The sequence below is a fragment of the Coturnix japonica genome, chromosome 2 (genome assembly GCF_001577835.2).
Source record: "Coturnix japonica isolate 7356 chromosome 2, Coturnix japonica 2.1, whole genome shotgun sequence".
In the NCBI taxonomy this organism is placed as follows: Eukaryota; Metazoa; Chordata; class Aves; order Galliformes; family Phasianidae; genus Coturnix; species Coturnix japonica.
Window position 1 is genome coordinate 79,511,018 of NC_029517.1, and position 21,661 is coordinate 79,532,678.

General features: G+C 40.8%; 1 protein-coding gene across 1 annotated transcript in view; it reads right to left on the minus strand.

Annotated features, from left to right (window-relative positions):
- Positions 1-21,661, minus strand: part of LOC107309897 (integrin alpha-9-like) — a 107,965-nt gene that overhangs the window by 68,470 nt on the left and 17,834 nt on the right. Inside the window, exon 3 of the mRNA XM_015855068.2 lies at positions 10,548-10,698. Within this exon, the coding sequence (XP_015710554.2) occupies positions 10,548-10,559 (12 nt within the window). The 5' untranslated portion in view covers positions 10,560-10,698. The remainder of the gene's footprint in view (positions 1-10,547; positions 10,699-21,661) is intronic.

A 21,661-nucleotide genomic window follows, 5' to 3' on the forward strand; every position in this document is an offset into this window, starting at 1 on the left:
TAAACCCAGAGGAACTTCCACAAACTTGCCATGTCTTTTAAGTATCACACACAAAAGCATGGTAAAACCCTGAGAAAAACAAAGAGTAAAGGAGATCAAGTTTCCTCACTCCATACCGATATACATGAAAAGAAACCACCATAGCACAAAAGATAATACAACAAATTCACCTACATTCAGCAATAATCTAGACTCTATTATTCCCAGAAAAGCTTTCATATCATACAATCATTTAATCATAGAATGGCCTGGGTTGAAAAGGGCCGTAATGATCATTGAGTTTCAATCCCCCTGCCATTAGGCACTGATGCCAACCACCAGACCAGGCTGTCCAGAGCCATATCTAGCCTGACAAGGCTGGATGCCTCCAGGGATGGGGCATCCACAACCTCCTTGGGAAACCTGTTCCAGTGCATCACCACCCTCTGAGTGAAAAACTGCCTCCTAATATCTAATCTGAGCCTCACCTGTCTTAGTTTTAAACTATTCCCCCTTGTCCTATCACTATCCACCCTTGTAAATAGCTGTTCCCCCTCCTGTTTATATGCTCCTTTCAAATATTGGGAGGCCACAATGAGGTCTCCCCAGAGCCTTCTCTTCTCCAAGCCCAGTTCCCTCAACTTTTCTTCATAGGAGAGGTGCTCCAGCCCTCTGATCATCTTAGTGGCCTTCCTCTGGACCCATTCCAAGAGCTCTGCATCTTTCTTGTGCTGAGGGCCCTAGACCTGGATGCAGTACTGCAGATGGGGCCTCACAAGAGCTGAGTAGAGGAGGACAATCACCTTCCTCTCCCTGCTAGCCACCACTTTTTTAATGCGGCCCAGAACACAGTTGGCCTTTAGGGCTGCAAGTGCACACTGCTGTCTCAAGTCCACCTCCTCATCCACCCTTGAGTCCTTCTCCCCCAGGGCTGCTCTCAAGGGGTTTGTCCCCCAGTCTTTATAAATACCTGGGATTGCCCTGGCCCAAGTGCAGCACCTTGCACTTGGCCTTGTTGAACCTCATTAGGTTCTCATGGGCCCATGTCTCCAGCTTGTTTAGGTCCCTCTGAATGTTTTCCCTTCCTCCAATGCAGTGCTCAGCTTGGTGCCACCTGCAAACTTGCTGAGGGTGCATTCAATGCTGTCGTCTATGTCACTGAGGAAGATGCTGAAGAGCACTGGCCACAAGACTGACCCCTAAGGAACAGTGCTTGTGACTAGTCTCCACCCTGACATAGAACCAATAATCACAACCCTTTGGCTGCAGCCAGCCAACCAGTTCTTAATTCACCAAACAGTCCATCCTTCAAATCCATACCTCTCCAATTTAGAGAGAAGAACTACAGAAAACTTGTAGGATTAAATACCTAGACACAAGGCAATTATCTAGCAAATAAACTTCTCCTGAGAGTTCAAAAGAAGGCATGTCCAGAATTACACACTGGCACATTTCTGTATTTTTCATATCAATACATGTATAACCAACCTACATATGCTTTTTAATTTGCCACCAGTGCACTTCATTTAATTACACATTTATTTTAAATAATTGCAGATGAAAACCTGTCTTTTTGTGGGCTAGATTATTCCCTTGTGACCTGTGCAGAGTAACACTGAAATAAGCTTCATATCAGTAACACATTCTCAAGTACATGAGTGCATGCTCTTCAATAGCCCAAGCAAAACACAGGGACAGGAAAGTTATCAGGAAGAGAAAGAGCTCTGGAGTAAGCTCTCCTTCATCCTGACTACACATCTAGGTGTATGTACATGCATGAGCACATGTATCTCACACTATAGAATCACAGTTGCATGGCAACATCAACAGGAGAGTTGTTTTTCCAATATTACAGACAACTCCTGGGTTATAACATTATTAATTTACAGTAACAAAAACAAATATTTAAAAACATGCTTCTCAACATTAAAAGCAGAAGAAAAAAACACAAGGTGGCAGAAACCAAAGAATCAACATTCATTTCCTAGAGGTATTTTTGAAAGCACAGCTAATATATGCCCACATAAGGAATCTCCTGTGTGTAAGCCATCAATTATACTGAATATTAGTGTATTCAACTGTAGTACAGCTATTCCCTCTTGGTGTTATAATGAAAAGCTTAAATTCAGAACAAGGTCAGGAAATAAATTCAAATGTCATCAACTAAACACAGTTCAATGAGAAAGCAAGTAGAAAAGCTTACTACTAAAAATAAATAAATAAAAATAAAAAAACAAACTGTGATTAAAAAAAAGCTCTTTTCCCTTTCTTCTCTGATGGTAATTCTCCAGTGCAAAAAATGCAATTAAGGTAATAACATTAATAATAAATTTGGCATTGGGTATTTTACTGGAATTAATAAACCTTACCTCAGCATACAGTCATCAAAATCCAAAGCCAAACCAAATGCCTTTTGAAAACACACACAGGATTTTGGTCACACAGAAACCCAAATGCAAGGCACATCAGGACTTCAAAGAACAATTGGATGTTGTGTTGAGGGACATGGTTTAGTGGGAGATATCCATGATAGATGAACGGTTGGACTGGATGATCTTTTAGGTCTTTTCCAACCTTGGAGATTCTATGATTCTTCCACAGAAGAAAATGATGACATGATAAATACTATATGAATATATATATACACTGTATTATCTAATGACGCTGATAAAATGCAAAGATCTAAATCAATACCTTCTGCACAAGGTCATTGAAAAGTTGTAAAATTGTTTAGTTGGGGTTTTTTTTATGTGTGTGTGTTTGCTGTTGATAGTTTAAAGGAAAAACAAAAGCTTTGTAGTAAGGCTTTACTTTAAGAGACACTGCCTGACTGTATTTATTATTAGTGCTCTCCTTCTCCCCTTGCTGAGTGGGAATCTCTGCTCTTCTCTCCTTGCCGATGGTTACAGACCAGCCAAGCACCAAGTTTCATGGCCTCCTCATAAAGGCAGGCTGCAAAAACACCTGGCTCTGCATTCTCTGCAGCCTACCTGGCTGGGGGTCTGCTGGGGCAACCATGAGAGCAGAGTACTCTCCTCAGCATTCTTGCCCCCCACTCCCCAAAGAACTACACAAAGCCTACAACAAAGATAGTTGAGATGTTTCTCCATCTTCCCTTCCACCCTGCTCAATAACTTCAGTTTTGATGAAACAACATGGGAAGCTCCTTCTCTAAGGGGAAGAAAGCAAAACAAAACAAAACAAAATGAAAAACAACCACACAGATTCAGGGTCCTCCTCCAGAGAGGTGAACATGCCTGTATCTGCTAATAGGAAATTAGACTGATCTCAGCCGAACCCGAAACTGAGCCAATGCTGCTCAGGGAGGGACATGCTGAGAGAAGGGAGCCAACCATGCCTCATTCTTTAAAAGAAACCAAGCTCCTCTGAGTGTGTTTGAAGGAAGAAGAAAGAATGAACAAGAAAGAGGCAGAGGAAATAATGTAAAAGAAAAAATAGCTGGGACTTGCCTTTTACACTGGAATCAGTCAGGAGATTCCATCAGTTCATAGAAGAGTCAGAAAAACATAGCACTGCTACCAATCCAAAGCTCCGTATGGTGTAGGTGCAAACACTACCTCCTCCTTGGACTTTCAGCTTAGAAGCCTTTACACCTTACTAATCTTTTTAACTGCAAGTAAAATACAGTTGGTTTTTGTTTGTTTGGTGGGTTGTTGGTACTTTTGGGGTTTTTTGTAGTTGTTGGATGGGTGTTTTGTTGTTGTTGTGTTTTTTTTGTTTGTTGATTCTTTAGTTTTTTTAAGTCTTTCTAAAGACAAGACAGCTGTGGACTTCACAGAGCCCACGTCCAATGAATGACTGACTGCAGTATCATGCCTCATGCTTAATAAGAACAGCTAAATAGAGTTTTTTCTATAGATCCCGTTAGCATCACAGGAGAAATCTGAACTACTAGATTAAAAAGAGCAATTACCACCACTTCCTGCCACAGAACTTGGCAACTCGAATGTATATATTTACACAATTCTATGGGATTTTCTGCTCAGGGTATCAGTTATCTTCTGGCACCATCTTGATCCGCCTGTCTCAGAAGTGATGAAAGGAAACTCCTACAGGAACAGAACTGACCTCTCATACCAGAAAGTCAATAGATTGAAACTTCAAGTTACAACAAAAACATCTCCCATACTCAAAGACCTCACTGAAATCACAGCCACTAAAAGCTGTGGAAATCCTCCCTTACTTTTGCTGGTGGTACTCCAGCTTGTGGGTCCTTACTGATCATCAACGGGCTCTGCTACAGCACAGGCTGCCTTCCAGCCTCTAAAAAAGTGCAATTCTCATAAGTGTATTCAATCACATTGCTGTTCTTCCTTCAGAAAACCATTCTCCTTTTAGGTTCCTGGGAAGAACAGGGCTAGGCAGTCAAACAAAACCTCCCTTAATTGGAACCACACAGATCATCAGGCTATTCCCCCAAGCCACTATTCTTACCTCCAAGCAAAAATGTAAACAGTCAAATTAAGAGTAATGATGAGCTACTTCCAGGGTAATCACTTTCCTCATCACAAAACCCAGAGCACAGCCCAATCTGATCAGCAGGAAATTTCTCAATGTATATGGCATGCTATTGCAGCACCACTGAGTCTTTAGAAGCAAATGTCTGATAATAGCCTTCTAATCACCAGGTGTTTTAAAACAAATAAAACTTCCCTATTCTCACAACAATTAACAGTACCTTTTTATGTTGCAAAACAATTTTTCACTCAAACCTCACCCAAAAGAAACACGCACATAATCTGAAGTATTGTCTTTTTGAATTTGGAATTTCTGCTGCTTCCTGCGGATATGTATTTGATGCTTCTCCACATCAAGTAATTTTTTAATGACAAATAGCTGAAGATTGCAAAAACTCAGATCTTTAAAGCCAGCTGGAGTTAGCTGCATGCAGTTTTGCAAGGCCTGAGTCATTTAGGATTTTGGAAATGTACATGCTATCAACATTCAATCTGATTCGTAAGTGTTAAGCTGCTCCTGAAAATAGGATCTAACAGTCAAACTCACACTGGCTCTCCCAGCATTAAGCTGAACAAGATCTAAATTCCTACAAAATCACGCCTGCTGAATCATTCCAATAGGGACTGTGCCAACAGACTGGATTTGTATTCTATTCATTGAGCTAATTTGTTGGGAAAAATAACAGAGATTTATTTCAGATATACACAGTAAGAAGAAAATTTAGAGGACTTCTAGCAGTAGTAAGTACACAACTAAATCCAATGTAGCGAATGCCTGCCATTCCCTGACTATGCAAGTCAAGAGAATCTGGATCAGAAGTTTAGGCTTCAATTCTTACCTGCTAAGACTAGGGGATACCAAATGCATCTAATAATCTCTGCCCTGAATAAATTGTCACTGCTTACTTAGCCTTACGGAAGCATAATAGTTAAGGTTTTAGATTAGCTGTCAGGGGAAAATTTTTCACTGAGAGGCTGCCCAAAGAAGCTGTGGGTGTCCCATCCCTGTAGGCATTCAGCCAGGTTGGGTTGGGCTCTGGGTAACTTGATCTAGTGGTTGACAACCCTACATGCAGCAGTGAGGTTTGAACTAGATGATCACTGAGAGCCATTCTATGATTCTCAGGTTTTCAATAAATATTCACAGGAAAGAAAATATATATATATATATTTACAAGGGTTGTTCCCAAAGTAATGCCTCATGTTTTATTATGTTGGTGCAAGACGTCAGAGGTGGATGTTAGTAGTATGGCAGTAAAGGCTGAACCTTCCCACCAATATTCCTTTACATTCTGTTGTTGTGTGATGGATAGCAACAGAGGGACAGTTTGACAAAATGGTGTCTAACACGGAACTGTGTATGAAGCAAAGGTGTAGAACTGATTATTTCCTCCACTGGCATTCAATGATGCTTGCTGAACATTTATGGGGACCAAACAGTGGATGTCAGCACAGTGACGTGGTAGGTGGTTCATTTCAGCAGTGGAGACAATGATATAAAAGACCAGTAACACTCCAGACAACCACACACAGTTGTCACACCACCAAATGAAGAGCTACATTGTGACAATACTAAGCTGAAGGCTCAATTTTCCAGTCAGGTCCCAGAAGACCACCTTCTTTTATTTTTAATTTTTTCCAACCTGATAATACCAGGCCCCATATCATCCTAAAGGCTGTGGAGAACATTGCCAGTCTTGGCTAGACTGTCCTACCACACCCATTGTATATTTGGAACATTTTGATTTTCATCTGGTTAGAGTGATGAAAGATAGGACTGTATGGGCAACATTTTCCTAACAGCACCATCATCACAGAAGCTGTGAAACAGTAGATGACCTCCACTGATGCAGATTTTTCAGCACAGCACTGAATCTTGAATTCATAGAATGGCTTAGATAGGAAGGGACCTACAAAGTCATCTATTTCCAACTCCTGCAATGTGGACAGGGGTGCCAACCACTAGATAAGGTTGCCCAGAGCCCCAACCAACCTGGCCTTGAATGCCCCCAGGGATGGGGCAGTTTTGGACAACCTTCTCCAGTGCCACATTCATGTTCTGTGTGGGGTTTTGTTCATCACTGGAAGCACTGTGTGGAGATGACTGCTACTCTGCTCATACTTCTGAATTCTGGCAATAAGAGCTCTCCTGGCCAAAGGGTTACCATCCCTTACATCCCCATGATGTATTGCTTGGGCAGCCTTACAGGCATGCTTGTATCAGTATCTATAGCATCTTCCATTGGCACAAGCAAATCCAATAGTGGTCATGTGTCCTAGGCTTTTGTACTCTATCAGAATCCCACTCTGACAGCCTTAAGACTCTTAGAAAGTATCAGCAGCACGGGAAACTAGTGTAAGAGAATTTCCAAATTGGAAAAAATTAAACTCTTCCTGCGCGCACAGCTTTTCTGGGCTCTCTTTGTCAGAAGATGGAAGCAAGCACTCAGAGAGCCAGATTAGGTTCATACCTGACCTGCTTGCTCACCCAGACAAGGCAACACAGTACTTGTCAGAAGATAAACCTGGTGTGAGCAGTGTGACTCAGGTTATTGCTGTATTCATAATGAGCACCAAGGTTTCAGAAGCACACAGAAGAATTACAAGAAATTAATACATTCTAGGAAACTATAACCTTTCTGCTCTCTCTGCCCTGGCACAGCCCCACAAACTTCATGCAGCTGTTGCTGGTGAAAGCTGCTGTGAAAGCACGAGTGCTACACACAGCTGGCTCTGGATGCTGGGAGCCTGCCTGAAATACAGAAATAAACCACAGTTGGGAATGACAGTCAGCAGCAGGACTTCCTGACCTCCTCTCTCCTTAACCCTGAGATGTTCCCTCTGGTTCTCGCAGAGCACTTCAGGAGCAGCCAGAGATTAATGCTGTAGGTACTGGGTTATTGTTGTTAGTTACAGTATTATTATGTTACGTTATTTTTATACCCAGTGGTATAAAAATGTAACCCAATGGATATGTATCCCAATGGATACAACCTCCCGAACTGATTTCATAAAGATAAGGCCATGCCTACATCCACACCCAAAACTCAGCTCTTGTGCTTCCATAATGAATGGAAAATAATTTGCATGTTAACGTACTGGAGATTAAACCCACACTTAAGTTAATAATTCAGGAATTTCACCACTTTGCTGTTTTGTAGTTATGTGTTCACTTCCTCAGAACAGTCTCTTCCTGTATTCAGAAAGGGTGATGGATGCCTCGAGTGCAAGATGGTGACACTCCTGTGACAACAGCCCCTTAGAAGCACAGCAGTGACAACAGAGGTGAATCCACCACAGAGTGGGCAGGGATGGGAAGCCATCCTCTGGAGCCCACCACATACTGCACCACAGGAGGAGGGCTGCCTGTCAGACGTTATGGAAAGAAAACGCTGGGCCCCATCCACAGAGCAGAGAGGACTGGCACAGCAGGAAAATCAGACAGTGGAATAAACTGAGCCTTTTCAATGTCAGTCAGCAAACATGTTTTCACCTTGTAGAGAAGCAGCAAAGCCCTGCCAGATGCTTTGCCCATCATGGCTCATGGACTCTCAGCCTACACAAAGCAAAGAGATATCCCTGCTAACGCACTTCAGGGAATGTACCATAACCAGTAGTGGGCTTGTTCATCCTTTTCTTATCAAACATGAGTTGTGGCATTTCATTGCCATAATTCCATTGGGAAAACAGCATTAGCATTTGCACTGACAGTTCTCAACATAACTAATCTATAGCGAGAAATAGCCAGACTGAATCCACCAGAATATGCACTGCAGACACAAACTAAACAGGAGACTGACTTTTTCTCCAAAGGGCTACAGATCGGTCAAGTAGCTCATCACTCAGTGTTCTGGGGTTTCTTTGCAGTAGAAGTGTCAAGATAGCCTTCTCTTCCACTCCAGTGTTACTTGTTAGAAAGCACTGTAGCAAGAAGCTTCCAACATCAAACAGCAATTTTGATTCTGAAATCTCTCCACTAAGGGAAATCTTATGAGTCATAGTCTTTACTCTTTATAATCCAGCTTTATATTCTGGATTTTTGCCTGGGCAACGTTCAACAGGGAACAAAATATATTCAAGGTACTTGCACAGTACATATTATGCATAAATACCAAGGGATGGGAGTAGATTATGAAAAACAGAATCCATTATATCTTATTTTAAAAAAAGCATTGTTCAGGGAGCTTACAGAAAATATAACACTAATTGAGGATGTGAGTTGTAATCCAGTTTCCCATCTGGATGCGTGATGAGGCCAACAATCCTTGTCTTGAAGACAATGCTTGTCTTGAAGCAAAAGCTCATTGAGAAGCAAAGTTGCCCAACACAACCCTGTTACTCAGTGTCGTCAAAAACAAACAAACAAACAAACAAAACCCACAAAAAGCAAAACAACAACAAAAAAAACAACCTATCAAATCAATCACACAAACAGTGGAATGACAGGAATAACATTCCTTGCACATCTTGTTACTGCTTGTAAGACCTGAGGAAGAAGGAAGCCTATATATTTCTCTGATGTTCTGTATTTTATTATTCTGTATTTTTTAAAGAAATGATGATTTCTATTAGCAGAAGACACTGAGTGGTGAGATAACCCTAAAACAATGTCATCTGCTTCCAGAAACTACTCCTTCTAGACAGCTTTCAGCACAGCTGTTTCAAGCCTGCTTAAGAACTCAGCTCAAGGTAAAGCACTGAGGGGAACAGCACATCATCTTCAGCTTGTTCCCTGACTGCATTGGCCAAGAAGGATAGCAAAGGCAACTAGTATTGCAGTTAATTTGCATGTAAAACATTTCACATGTAGGCACAGAATTAAGAAACAGCTATATTTTAAAAACAAACAAACAAACAAACAAACACATACAGCAAATGGTTTCTTCTTTAGTGTAGAGCAAAGGCAGCCCTGCCACTGACTTCAACAGGAGTGGGCCAAACCCTGAAAGTCTTCATGTAAACATCCATCAAGGAGGAGCTGCATACTGTAGTAAGGTATTTCTAGTCTTCTAAAAGATCATCCAGTCCAACCATCCACATATCACCAATAGCTCCCACTAAACCATGTCCCTCATCACAACATCCAATCGCTCCTTGAACACCCCCAGGGTTGGTGACTCCACCACCTCCCTGGGCAGTCCATTCCAATGCCTGACCACCCTTTCTCAGAAGTAATATTTCCTAATATCCAGCCTGAATATCCCCTGCTGCAGCTTGAAACCATTCTCTCTAGTCGTATCACTAACGACACAAGAGAAGAGGCTGACCCATGTTAACATTGTCATCCCCATACTTTGTGACGGTTGTGCTTCTGTTTTTAATGTTGCTCTTGTGGCTTACAAAGCATAGCAAAGCTTCTAAGAGAGACACAAATCACTACAAAAAACAGAAACAAAATGTTGTTATTGTAAATCTATTGTTTTGCACAATTATTTTCATGTTACTCAACAGGCAGCTATCATAGCCAGCTTGTAAAAAGCTCAAATCAGTGTTTATGTATCAACCCTAAAGAGACTCAAGCTATGAACTTGAGCATTTTAATCTAAATGTGAAGAGACTAAACATGTGAGCCCCCACAGGTGAAATAAAAAGTATTTTTGAGCTCTTGGAACTAATGATGTGCCCTGGCCACAAACCAAACTTGCACTGAAACAGCATAGCACAGCCTTGCATTTCGGTTTCTGCAAGGAGAAAACCAAGGAATCCAGGTCAGGAGATGACCAGATGGCCAAATGCACTGTGGCTTTTGTGTATCAGTTACCTCTGGTATCCTACAGGTTTACAAATAATTCTCCTTTTGCCTCTTAATACCTTAATACTTCAAGCAAACAACCTTTCTATTTCATTAACTTGCCCCAAATAACAGTGCTTTTTCTTCTATAGAAACACAGAGGGTATCATTTACACAGCTCAAACCCACAAGAGAGAAAACCTCTGTTAAGAGCCTGGAAGAAATTCAAGCCCAACATAATCAGAAACAACTTTCAAATGCCTCAGCGCTGGGGACTAGGCCACCCCTGTTCCAACATCTTGCAAGTAAGTTGGTTCAATGTTAGCAGACTTGCTCACAGCAACAATGGCCTTTCTTACCTTCTGCCACATTTTGATGAAGAAGAGCTCCCTAGAAAAGTTGAAGAAAACATTGGTGTCGTAGGCGTCATCTCCAATGTTAGAGATGGAAATGTTAAGAGAGATGTTCCTCACTGCTCCCAGAGCCAGGTAGGCTGTCCTGTCATCAACACTGTGGGCAAAAACAAATTACATCAGTGTAACTCTTGGCAGCTTGCACAATCTTGTCATTAGTTCCTCCTACAGAAGGGTCTCAATACTGGTGTGTTCAGTAATTCGGCAACATGCTGTACAGCCAGTGTGTGGTACAGGCAGACGTATGGAAAATGAGCAGCTCACGAATGGCAGTTCTTACACTGCCTTTTGAGTTAAAGAAAATCCCATGATTTTCACATAAAACTATTTCACATGACATTGTTAATATGGTTTAATTGGGAATAAAACAACTGTAGACTGTTAAGACTAAGACAAAGATTGTAAAGTCATTGGATGGGTGGAAAGCAACAAGTACAAAACATTATGCTCCCATTCAAACACAAATTGTTGTTCATTTTGTCTATCAATAATTTATTCTTACTGAAACATTCGAATAACTTCCTGAATATCTTAGAATTATGGTATGGACAGGGAAAAACAAGGAAAAGAGGGTTAAGTAAAATCCTGAATTTAGTATTAATGGAAAAACGTATGAAAGTTACAACAACCATCTACTGAATGCGACCAATCTTTCCTTGCATGTTTATGCTGGACTTAACATGATGGAGACATGTTCTACAAATGGAAAATCAAGAGAATGGTTGAATTAAGGTAACAGTCATACATCCTGAATCAGTACACTACTGTAGTAAGACATCACAGATCACGAATATGGACGCTTTATTTGTTATACACTTAACTGTGCTAGTCTCCCCAAAAGATGAGCTAACAAGAAAGAACACAGGCTGAAGATAAATCACAGGAAAATACAGGATCAACATACAGGCTTGTAGGTCTAAGAATTAAAAATATACTAAAATTTTTTTAAAATATACCAGGTATACATTCAAAAATGAGAATATATATATATATATAAAATATATTTATATATATATATATATATATATGTATGTATGTATGTGTGTATATATATGTGTGTGTGTGTGTGTGTGTATATATATATATATATATATATATATATATATATAAATATATATATATATCTCAAGCTGGCTACAATGATCATAATTGGAACATAAAATCATTAATATACCCTAGAGAAATTGAGGCAGCATCACGGGGAAACCATCAAGTAGCTGGTCAGAGAAGGACAGAGCCCTACAGGCACCACACACAACTACCCTAGCAGATGCTGTTGCACAACAGCCAGGCATGCTGTAGTATGCAGCAACCCAGAGGTGGCCATGCAGCCTGCCATTTACACATCTCCCTTGAAGGATCACAGAATCACCAAGGCTGGAAAAGACCCACTACATCACCCAGTCCAACCATCCACCCATCACCAGCGGTTCTCACTGGATCAACCAAGGACAGTAATACTGGCACACACCACACATTGGTATATCAGAGATTGTGAGGAAGTGGTAGAGATGCTGGATGTGAACATGTTTAAGGCAGCCTCCAGCTGCCCTCATGGGGTTGCAACTGGAGCATCCACATCAATATGGTGTTTCCAAGGTATGGCACTTATAAACTCTTCTCCGCCAGCTGCAGCGCTTACAAAACTCCAGTGGCAGAGCAAACCGAGCTCTCTCTCTGCATTTGTAAAAAGTTTCCAGACCTGGGTTTCCTAAGGGATAGAATGAAGTAACCAAGGCTCTGGTGTGCAGGAAGTCTAGAGCAAGATGATGGTGCAGACTCGGGCTTTGAAGCTGATGCTTGTGGATTTCGAGTGCAACTTTTCCACATAATGCAGACAATATTTATAGCATTGGTTTCCTGTACTTATTTATAATGATCTTCATTTATTATAACCCAAAACTATGGCTTACAGTTTTGATCAGAGGTTCTTAAGAAGCAAATATAAATCTCCAGGAAACATGCCAGCTTTCACTAGACTGCAGACACCAATCAGTCCTACCTATAATTGGACACTTTGCTTTCTAAACATTTTGGTATATTCTTGCAATCAGCTATCAGTGAAAGTAAACATTTGGAAAAGTGTACACTTCACAAGATCCACTGAAAAACTATTCTGAGAGATCAAAATACTTGGAATCATTACATATTATACACCAAATGAAAGCGACAACTAAATGAGAGTACTTAGAAGCATTTAACCTTTTTGGCCCCTGTGCCAGTGTTTAGTGTTGAAAAGCATGCAAATTATGAAGATACGCAAAACAATCAGCTGGGATTCATTAATAATCAAGAACACATATTTGGAAGCCAATAGATAAAAGCAACCACTGATAACTGTGAATTATTTGCCATGAACTTTATAATCTCACTTCTGGTAGTCCCTTCAAAAACTAGATCAACATCTACTAAACCTGTTAGCAAGATCTGGAAACATCACTTCATTAAGCAGAGGAAAGTTACATGATACTTGTCTTATGCACTTATTACTAAGTGCTGTGCACTCTACATATTAGTGTCCAATAATTACAATTTTTAACATTTGACACTACTTCTTTCCCTTCTAAAGTAACCTTATATTTAAGAGAATTATATGCAAAGGAGGAAAGAATCCACTGTGAATTGGTGGCAGCAGCAATTTGAGATTTAATTTACAGATCATCACAGAATATCCTAAGTTGGAAGGGACCCATATGTCCCATCCTTCCTATTGAATAATGAAAAAACGTTGAGAATGAAATCTTGCTTAAAAGTAAACACATAGAAATAATTTTAAAAACCATTATGTTGTGACACTCTTTGCTAAAGCTATAAATCATCCTTTAGAAGTCCATGATAACTAAATGATGATGTTTATAACAACATTTTCCTAAGCAAAAACAGAAAAACCACTTTCTGAGGGCACAATAGTGATTCTCTGTGCTATAAGTCACATTTCAAGGGTAGACTTACAAGTAACTAAATCCACATACATCTGGAACAAATCAGGCTCACTTGCTGTAAGGAAAGGATTAGAATCTCCTTGCTCACAGGGGAGCTCCCAGGCCCCATTCACTGCTCATAGCACAGCCTATTGCAGCATGGGAGCAGCTCTGCTGCCAGCTTGGTGCCAGGTAATATGCATTAATCATGAAATGCACAGGTGTTCTGGTTAACCTGCAGATTAAATACAGGCAACCCTGTTTGCATACATGGACACTGGTGCACACAAAACATCATGCTACCTATTATTAGCGTGGAAAGGGCAATAGATCTGACATTCAGAAGTACAACATACCTGCAGCTTTCACACAGAGTGAGACTTGCATGTAATAAAAAAAAATCTGAAAATCAGGATCCAACTTTATGCTACACAGATGACAGATTCTACCATGGTTTTAAATCTACTGGCTGTGCTACCACGCATCAAATGTAAAAAAAAATCTTTAATATTCCCCTTTTTAGTGGGAAAAACAAAATACAAAACAAATAAACAAAAACCCTTCATTTTTCAAGATCCAGGATAAAACAATTTCTTTTTAAATACACTTTAACATCCTTTGTCAATGCTCATCCCAAGGCCCTGTGCTACGGCCAGTGAGGGAAGAAAGACCAGCTGGGAAAGACAAACAGAAAAGATCTGCAGTTTTCATTTCCCCACCCGGCAAGATGCTGGTGTTTTTATTAACATGGGTCAAGGGAGACATAATCTGCATTCCAAAAGGTATGCAGGGACATATTTCTCTATTTCCTGTACTTGAGAAAATTCTTTTAAAGAATTTAAAAAGCATTTAGCACTTCCCCTTAGCTTGAGCAACTCATTCATAGGTTAAGGAATGTGGTGGGGTTGCACTTACCCTGTTGGTCTGGGCCACCTACTTTCCCTTTAATATTATGAGCTTTTTATTTCTTACAGCAAATATGCATCTGCACAGATGAATTACAGCTATTGCCCAATGGCCAGTGGAAGCCACAGCTGGGGGCAGACTGCATGAACATAAAGGGCTTGAAGTGACCAAAGGCTAATATGCCTGCCCACTATCTCCAACAGAGGAAGTTAAGCTGCTGAAGAAACAGAAGTCTCATCTTTCTTTTAGATCAATAATAGATGTGAGAGAACAACACTGGTTCAAGACAGGTACAAATATTTATAGTGTCACCAATCGGCATCGCAGCTGTTTTTTGCATTCACTATGACAATGTGCATATATTTTGTCTCCCCGGCAACTATTTTTTCAATATATTTGTCTCAGTTCTGAAAACCTGAAAACCCTTCTCCTTTGGGAGTTTTGTCACAGCCCCAAGGGCCAGTTGAACTTTGAGCTTTGCAAACACTTCAACCCCAAAAGCCAATGAAAAGCTCAAACCCTCAGCTCATCTAACAACCCCACAAAGCAGAGCCAAACTATGTAAAACAATCCCACAGGGAGGAAGTGCTGTTGGATTTTACACTACCTGTTTACACTGTCTCACTATCACCTGTGCATTCAATTTTCTGCAAAGCTCAAACCAATCTAGGCAAGAAGTCAGGCACACGCTCTGTATGCCGTGGTTTATTTGGTGTTAGATGAACTGCTGGCTTCCCCCTCTTGCAAAGAAGCCTCAGCTACCACATGCTGCAGGAGACTTCACACAGCTGATTCCTGCAGTCTAGATGAGATGCATGGAGTCAGCTACGGTAAGGTAGTTCTGAGCCCAGCAGACTGTTTCATTAATGACCATTTCTGCTTTGAGAGTTGAAAATTCTGCTTTCCAGTGCAGATAGTTCAAGATAATGGGAAAAACCTAATGGAGGATTTGAAGAGAGGTCCACCCACACAGGGTTTGCATTGGCGGAGTATGGCTTGGTACTAAAATGGCACCAATACTGCTCTTGGGGAAGAGGAAATAATACAGGTCCATGTTTCCTCATAGGAAAGTATCAAACACCATGTATGAAAAAGGCACTTACTGTAGCAAGTCCAGAATTGAGGAGGTGGAACTGTTGGCACTGATACCCCTGTGGGGTACATCTCCTCCCTCCAGCTCTCTAGGTCTCGTATATATTGCAATCAAGAACATGACAAAGAACGTTATCTTTTCTACCTTTTCTACACTTTCATGTAAATAAATAAATAAACAGATAAATTTAAGCAGTAAACAGTAAAAAAAAAAAAAAAAAAAAAAACCAAAAAAAAAACCACCTTAGAAAGATGTTTTTTTCTCATTACAGAATTGAAACAGAGTGCTTTACAGTTACAACTAGTTATCATATTTTGAAGGCTTCTTTGGAAATACTGTTCCTCAAATGTAATTCATCCACATGAATCCTCCATTAAGTACACAACAGATACAACTACCAGCCACCACTGTCTCCAAATTTAAGTAGAAAGTACATAGCAGGGCACAACATCCACATAAAAACACTCCTTATCTTATCACACTGCAGAAATCCGTTGCCTCTCTTTTTCATTATCAGTCATTTCAATTGTACCCAGATGTTCACAACCCATTATAAACAGAACTTAAGAGACAATGGGGAAGGAGCCAACTCAGTTTACTCAGTGTTTACGCTAGCAAGTAGCTTTTGGTTTGAGTGAAGCTACCCTGGTTTATGAAACTGTCACATGAAAGCAACATCAGGCACAACATCTCCAGAACTTCTAATCCAATCTTTCACCCTAGAAGAAATGCATACACACCAACGTCTTTTGTAACAACAAGCTGCGTCTGGGAAACCAGTGACACTATGCTCCTGAGGCAGCTGTCCCTGTATGTGTGAGCGTATGTGTCCCAAGGTGGGAACACAAACAAAAGCTAGCAATTAGTGACAGAAACAAATGTAGAAGATAAATGGCGCCAGGCACGTAGTTGGAAGTTACTCATATTAGCCTGATGTGGGAAAAAAAAGCAACAAAAAATCCCCCAAAAAACAACAAACCCAAACTTTATCTATTTTTCCCATTTGTTAAAGTAATTGAAGAGTAATGTTGAATCATAGAATGTCAGGAATTGCAAGCGACCCTGAAAGATCATCTTGTCCAACCCTGCTGCTGGAGAAGGAACACCAAAGATTAGGTCACACAGGAATGCAGCCAGGCAGGTTTTGAATGCCTCCAGGGAAGGAGACCCCACAACCTCTCTGGGCAGCCTGTTCCAGAAGAGAAATATTAATATAAGATTGATATCCAGAAGCCATAGAAAGGAAGTGAAATTTGAGAGTTAGTTAAGCCACACTTTGCAAAATCTTGTTTCTAGGAATTATAAAATTAAAGTCAACACACAGTCCATTTTCATCACAGAACTCATGCCTTCAGAAACAGATTTATTAAGATCTGATGGGACAGTTTTGACTACTTGCCTCATTCCTGGAATCCTGGGCTTCAATATGCAATTTTAAAAGCATGGTCAGCTGAGCACTGACAAGGGAGAAAAAGGCCAGTGCCTCTTCCATCAGTCACCTTCAGAGGTTGATGAAAGGCAGCTAATTAGAGATAGAAGTTCAGGAGCAGCACGGGTTTGTTATTTTTGGAAATTTGTTTTGCAGCAGCAGGTGTTATATGTCAAGAGCAAGTTACATCTCAACCTCATACATGATAACCAGCATAAACCCACACCATCACATTTCTCTTATTTTAAGCCAGAACCAGCAAGAGGTTCACCTGGTGATCTGGAACAAAAATCAGCTTTAACGGATTTTGTAGTTGCAGGATATGCTACAGAAGACGTTAATGTAAGTAGCTTTCCAATAAATGTGCGTGCATGAATGCAGGTAACTATTGGTCAAGAAATATTCTGTAAATCCAAAACAACAATGCATCTGCTTTCATTGTGGTCTATAGCATATCACAGCCACCCACCTCTGGAGGTAGCTCATATAAGACAGAATTGCTAGACGTTAAGTTTTTGTTTTGTTAGCTTTATACTCTGGTTGCTGGAGCAAGAAAAAAAATACAACTTGAACCATCTTAGAACTCAAATGATTCTTAACAAACAAACAAAAAACAGCATGCAGCAGCATTTAAGGAGCTATATGACTGGTTTGTATGGTATCCCTGACTGGCAATCAGTATCCTGTTCCTAAAAAAACAAATTAGGAATCTGTATTAGCTGTGAACTACTCCAGTTCATTACTGCTCATCATTTGATGGTTCTATTACCAACCACACAGGTTCAGAAAGGGACTGCCCAGAGCTTTCAAACTGGCCTTATTTATTAATTCTGGGAGAGATTTATGAAGCTCTGCATGTAACCAGCTAAACGGAAACCAAAAATCCATTCCTTCATCCCCTTTCATCCTCAACAGGAAAACATTCACTTGTTCCTGAAATGGTGCTCCCTATGCAACTTGTACTACATCCTGATTAATTGCAGGCTCTTCTGGGTTCCCTTTCAGGAAACTGCAAATCAGATGCTGGAAGTGCTTGCTACAACAGAGTTTTCCACGTGTCTTGCAAATGCAGCATTCAATTCACTAGCAACTGTCTGTTGTTAAAATATAAAAGTTGAAGTAAATTAGAAATTAGACCTCTTTTAACCTGGATTCATCAAATAGACCTGTTTTCAAATGGAATTACAAAGATACTAATCTACACTAACATGCCAATCCTAGAATCACAGAATAATTAAGGTTGGAAAAGACCACTAAGATCATCTGGTCCAACCATCAACCTATCACCACCATGCCCACTAACCATGACTCTCATGCCACATCTACACATTTCTTGAAAACCTCCAGGGACAGCAACTCAACCATGTCCCTGGGAAGTCTCCACCAATACTTCACCAGTTTTTCTGAGCATTTTTTTTCTGATATCCAACATGAATCTCCCTGGACTCAGCCCTGGCATTTGCTCAGTGGCCCCTGTGGTTTACTAGGTGATTCCTAGTGAAAAGTCTCCTGAATGCTGGGCAGTGGGATTGAGCATCACAGCTGAGGGAGAATATCTGAAGCTTCCTTCATTCCCAATGGGCCACAGAATAAAATATCATTAAGCACTCATGAAGTGTTACACCTGAAATTTCACACCCTGATGGCACTGTGGTGGGTGAAGCACGGTGTGTCATGATGATGTTGTTTTCATGGAAGCACAGAATTGCATGGGTTGGGTGACATCTCAAGAGATTATTGAATCCACTCCTCCTGCTAAAGCAGGTACCCTACATCAGGTCACACAGGTAGGCATTTTGTGGTCTATATCTACTAGTTAATATAATGGTATGAGCATTTTCACAGCATACTTTACAGTGCACCAAATTACTCTGAGATAGTATTACACTATATGAAATCACTTAAAATCAAAGAGTGAAACGTGATTTTTTGAGAAAACAGAAAGCAACCTATTCACAACCACTCTTCCAATGTTTTTACATTCCTTCTCCCTGTTTCGGCACTTTAAAATATCTGGAGTTGGGTCAGTACTCAGGCAAGTACTCAAGCAACATATGGGTAGTATGTGACTGCAGTGAGACTGGTGAAAGCTCAGTATCTGCATCCCAGAAGTTGGGAATATCTATGCCAGTACACAGCCTCATGCACATGTGACCTGGACTGAAAGCTCATGAGCACTTTTCCTAGCACTAGGTGTGCTAAATTTGCTCATTTTTCTTTTGTTGCTCTTCATAAGGCAGAGAATTAACTCCATCTGACTAGCTATACTATTTAGAGCAGCTTGTCTAGGGTAAATTGATTGTAAAAAATATTATTGAAAGTGTTTGTTCAGTGAAAGATAAGTGAAAACAATCCACTATGAATGAAGAGGAAGGGAAAAACAGATATTATCAGAATGTGTAATTAAGCTCCAAATGAAAGGATATTGTTTTTCCTCATCACAACTGTTTTGTTAAGATGCACTTCAGAGGCACAAAACCACAAGGGGCAGGCCATGAAATGTGATGCCTCTCTGGAAACAAATTCCCAGTATGTGATCAAAGGAAGATAAGTGCTGAGGCGTGAGTCTGGTCAAACTTATGAAACAACTTTGCTTCCCACATTAAATCACAGGCTTGCAGCTTTTCTCCATGGTTTTTCAAAGCCTATGACCTGTGAAAACCTTTAAAGAAAATAAAAAGATCTTTGAAAGTCTACTATATTCATGAGATACGCTTGAGCAGCTTTAATCGTTCTGATCAGAATTTGATGTTACTGTTCCTTCCCTCAGAAGGCAGACTATCTGCATTGTTACTGCACTCAGCTATGGTCTATGCTGTTACATCTTGTGCAAAGCAAAGCAAATTGGACAAAGCTGTCATAACATACACCCTTCACAGGATTCCTTCAGTTCAGGTTCTGCAATAATCTGACAAATCAATATGAAATTGCTGAGATTCATTCTTTAAATCTAGGTGCTTAGAGTCTAATCATGTGTCCAGTGAACCATACGGAGGACCTCTGACTTTAATAGGTTCATGCTGACCGTCTTGGATCACCAGCTCATCCCTCATGTGCCTTAACATGTCTTCTAGGAAGATCTGTTCCACAATCTTCCCAGGCACAGAGGTGAGGCTCACTGGCCTGTAGTTCCCCAGGTCCTCCTTCCTCCCTTTCTTGTAAATGGGAGTGATGTTTCCTTTTTTCCAGTCCCTGGGGACTTTGCCTGACAGCCACAACTTTTCAAATATGATGGAGAGCGTCTCAGCAACCACATCAGCCAGCTCCTTTAGGACCCTGGGATGCATGTCATCCAGCCCTGCAGAATGTGTATACATTCAGCCTCATGAAGTAGTCTCAGACTTGAATTGCCCTTACAGTGGGGGGGGGATGTACTCCCCCAGTTCCCACCTAGAGGCTCAGGGATGCAAGCTTCAGGGACATGAGAAATACAAGAATCCTGGCTGCCAGTGAAGACTGAGGCAAAAAACTCATTTAGTACCTCAGCTTTTTCCATATCTGTCATAGTCAGTTCTCCTTTCTCAGTTACCAAAGGAGGTATGCTCTCTTTGGCCTGCCTCTTCTGGCCAATGTACCTATAGAATCCCTTCTTGTTGTTTTTAACATCCCTCACCAAGTTCAGTTCCTTCTGCACCTTGGTTTTCCTAATCCCCTCTCTGCAAGTCCAGACAGCATCCCATATTCTCCCCGTGTGACACGCCCTTGTTTCCTGACAGTGACATCTAATGACAGGACAAGGTGCAACAAGGTATAAGCTGGAACATAGAACATTCCACATAAACACCAGAAAATCTTCACAATGAGAGTACAAGAACACTGGAACAGGCTGCCCAGAGATGCTGTGAGGTCTCCTACCCTGGAGACATTCAAAACCTGCCTGGATGCATTCCTGTGTGACTAATCTTGATGCTCCTTCTGTAAGAGTGGGATTGAAGTAGATGATCTTTCAAGGTTCCTTCCAATCCCTCTGTGATTCTGTGATTCCACAGATGGTACAATCTCTTCCTTTCCCCTCAGTTTGACCAGCAGGTCCTTGCCAAGCTATGCTGGTTTCCTGCCTCCCCTGCCCACTTTCTTATTCTGAGGAACTGAGAGCTCTTGTGCTCTCAGAAAGGCATCCTTGAAGAGTAGCCATCTCTCTTCCACTCCTTTGTCTCTAAGGACAGCTTTGTCTCTAAGGACGAGATCTCATCCAACAATTCCTTAAACAGTGATGCAGGTGTCTTCAGTGAGGTCTGGGTTAGGTACACTTTGAGGTTACTTCTCAGAAGGTCACTCAAGCAGAGTCACACACAAGATAGAAAGAGCATATCACATAAACAAAAGGAATACTGGCAGAAAACATGTTAATATTTTAGTAAGTCACAGAAGGAATTTACTTGAAAGGGAAAAAAATACGCTTTCATGGAGCTAACCAGAAGATATCTGGAAAATATCTTTTCTTCATAAATCATTATTTTATTAAAATGGAAACAATTCAAGCTAGATGAAATTTTTGACAGATTTGAGTTTTTGTCTCTCCTCCGGTTAATTCCAGAGGGACTGGCAGAAGCAGCGGTGGCCCAAATCAAAAACCTGACCTTTCAATTGGAAAAGGGCACTTCCCCAAAATTCTGCTGCACATGAAAAAGCTTTCAGTCCAATGCAAAATAAAACCAATTTGCAAAACCTTGAAAATCCCTGCAGATGCACCTGTTGTCTCTGGCTTTCA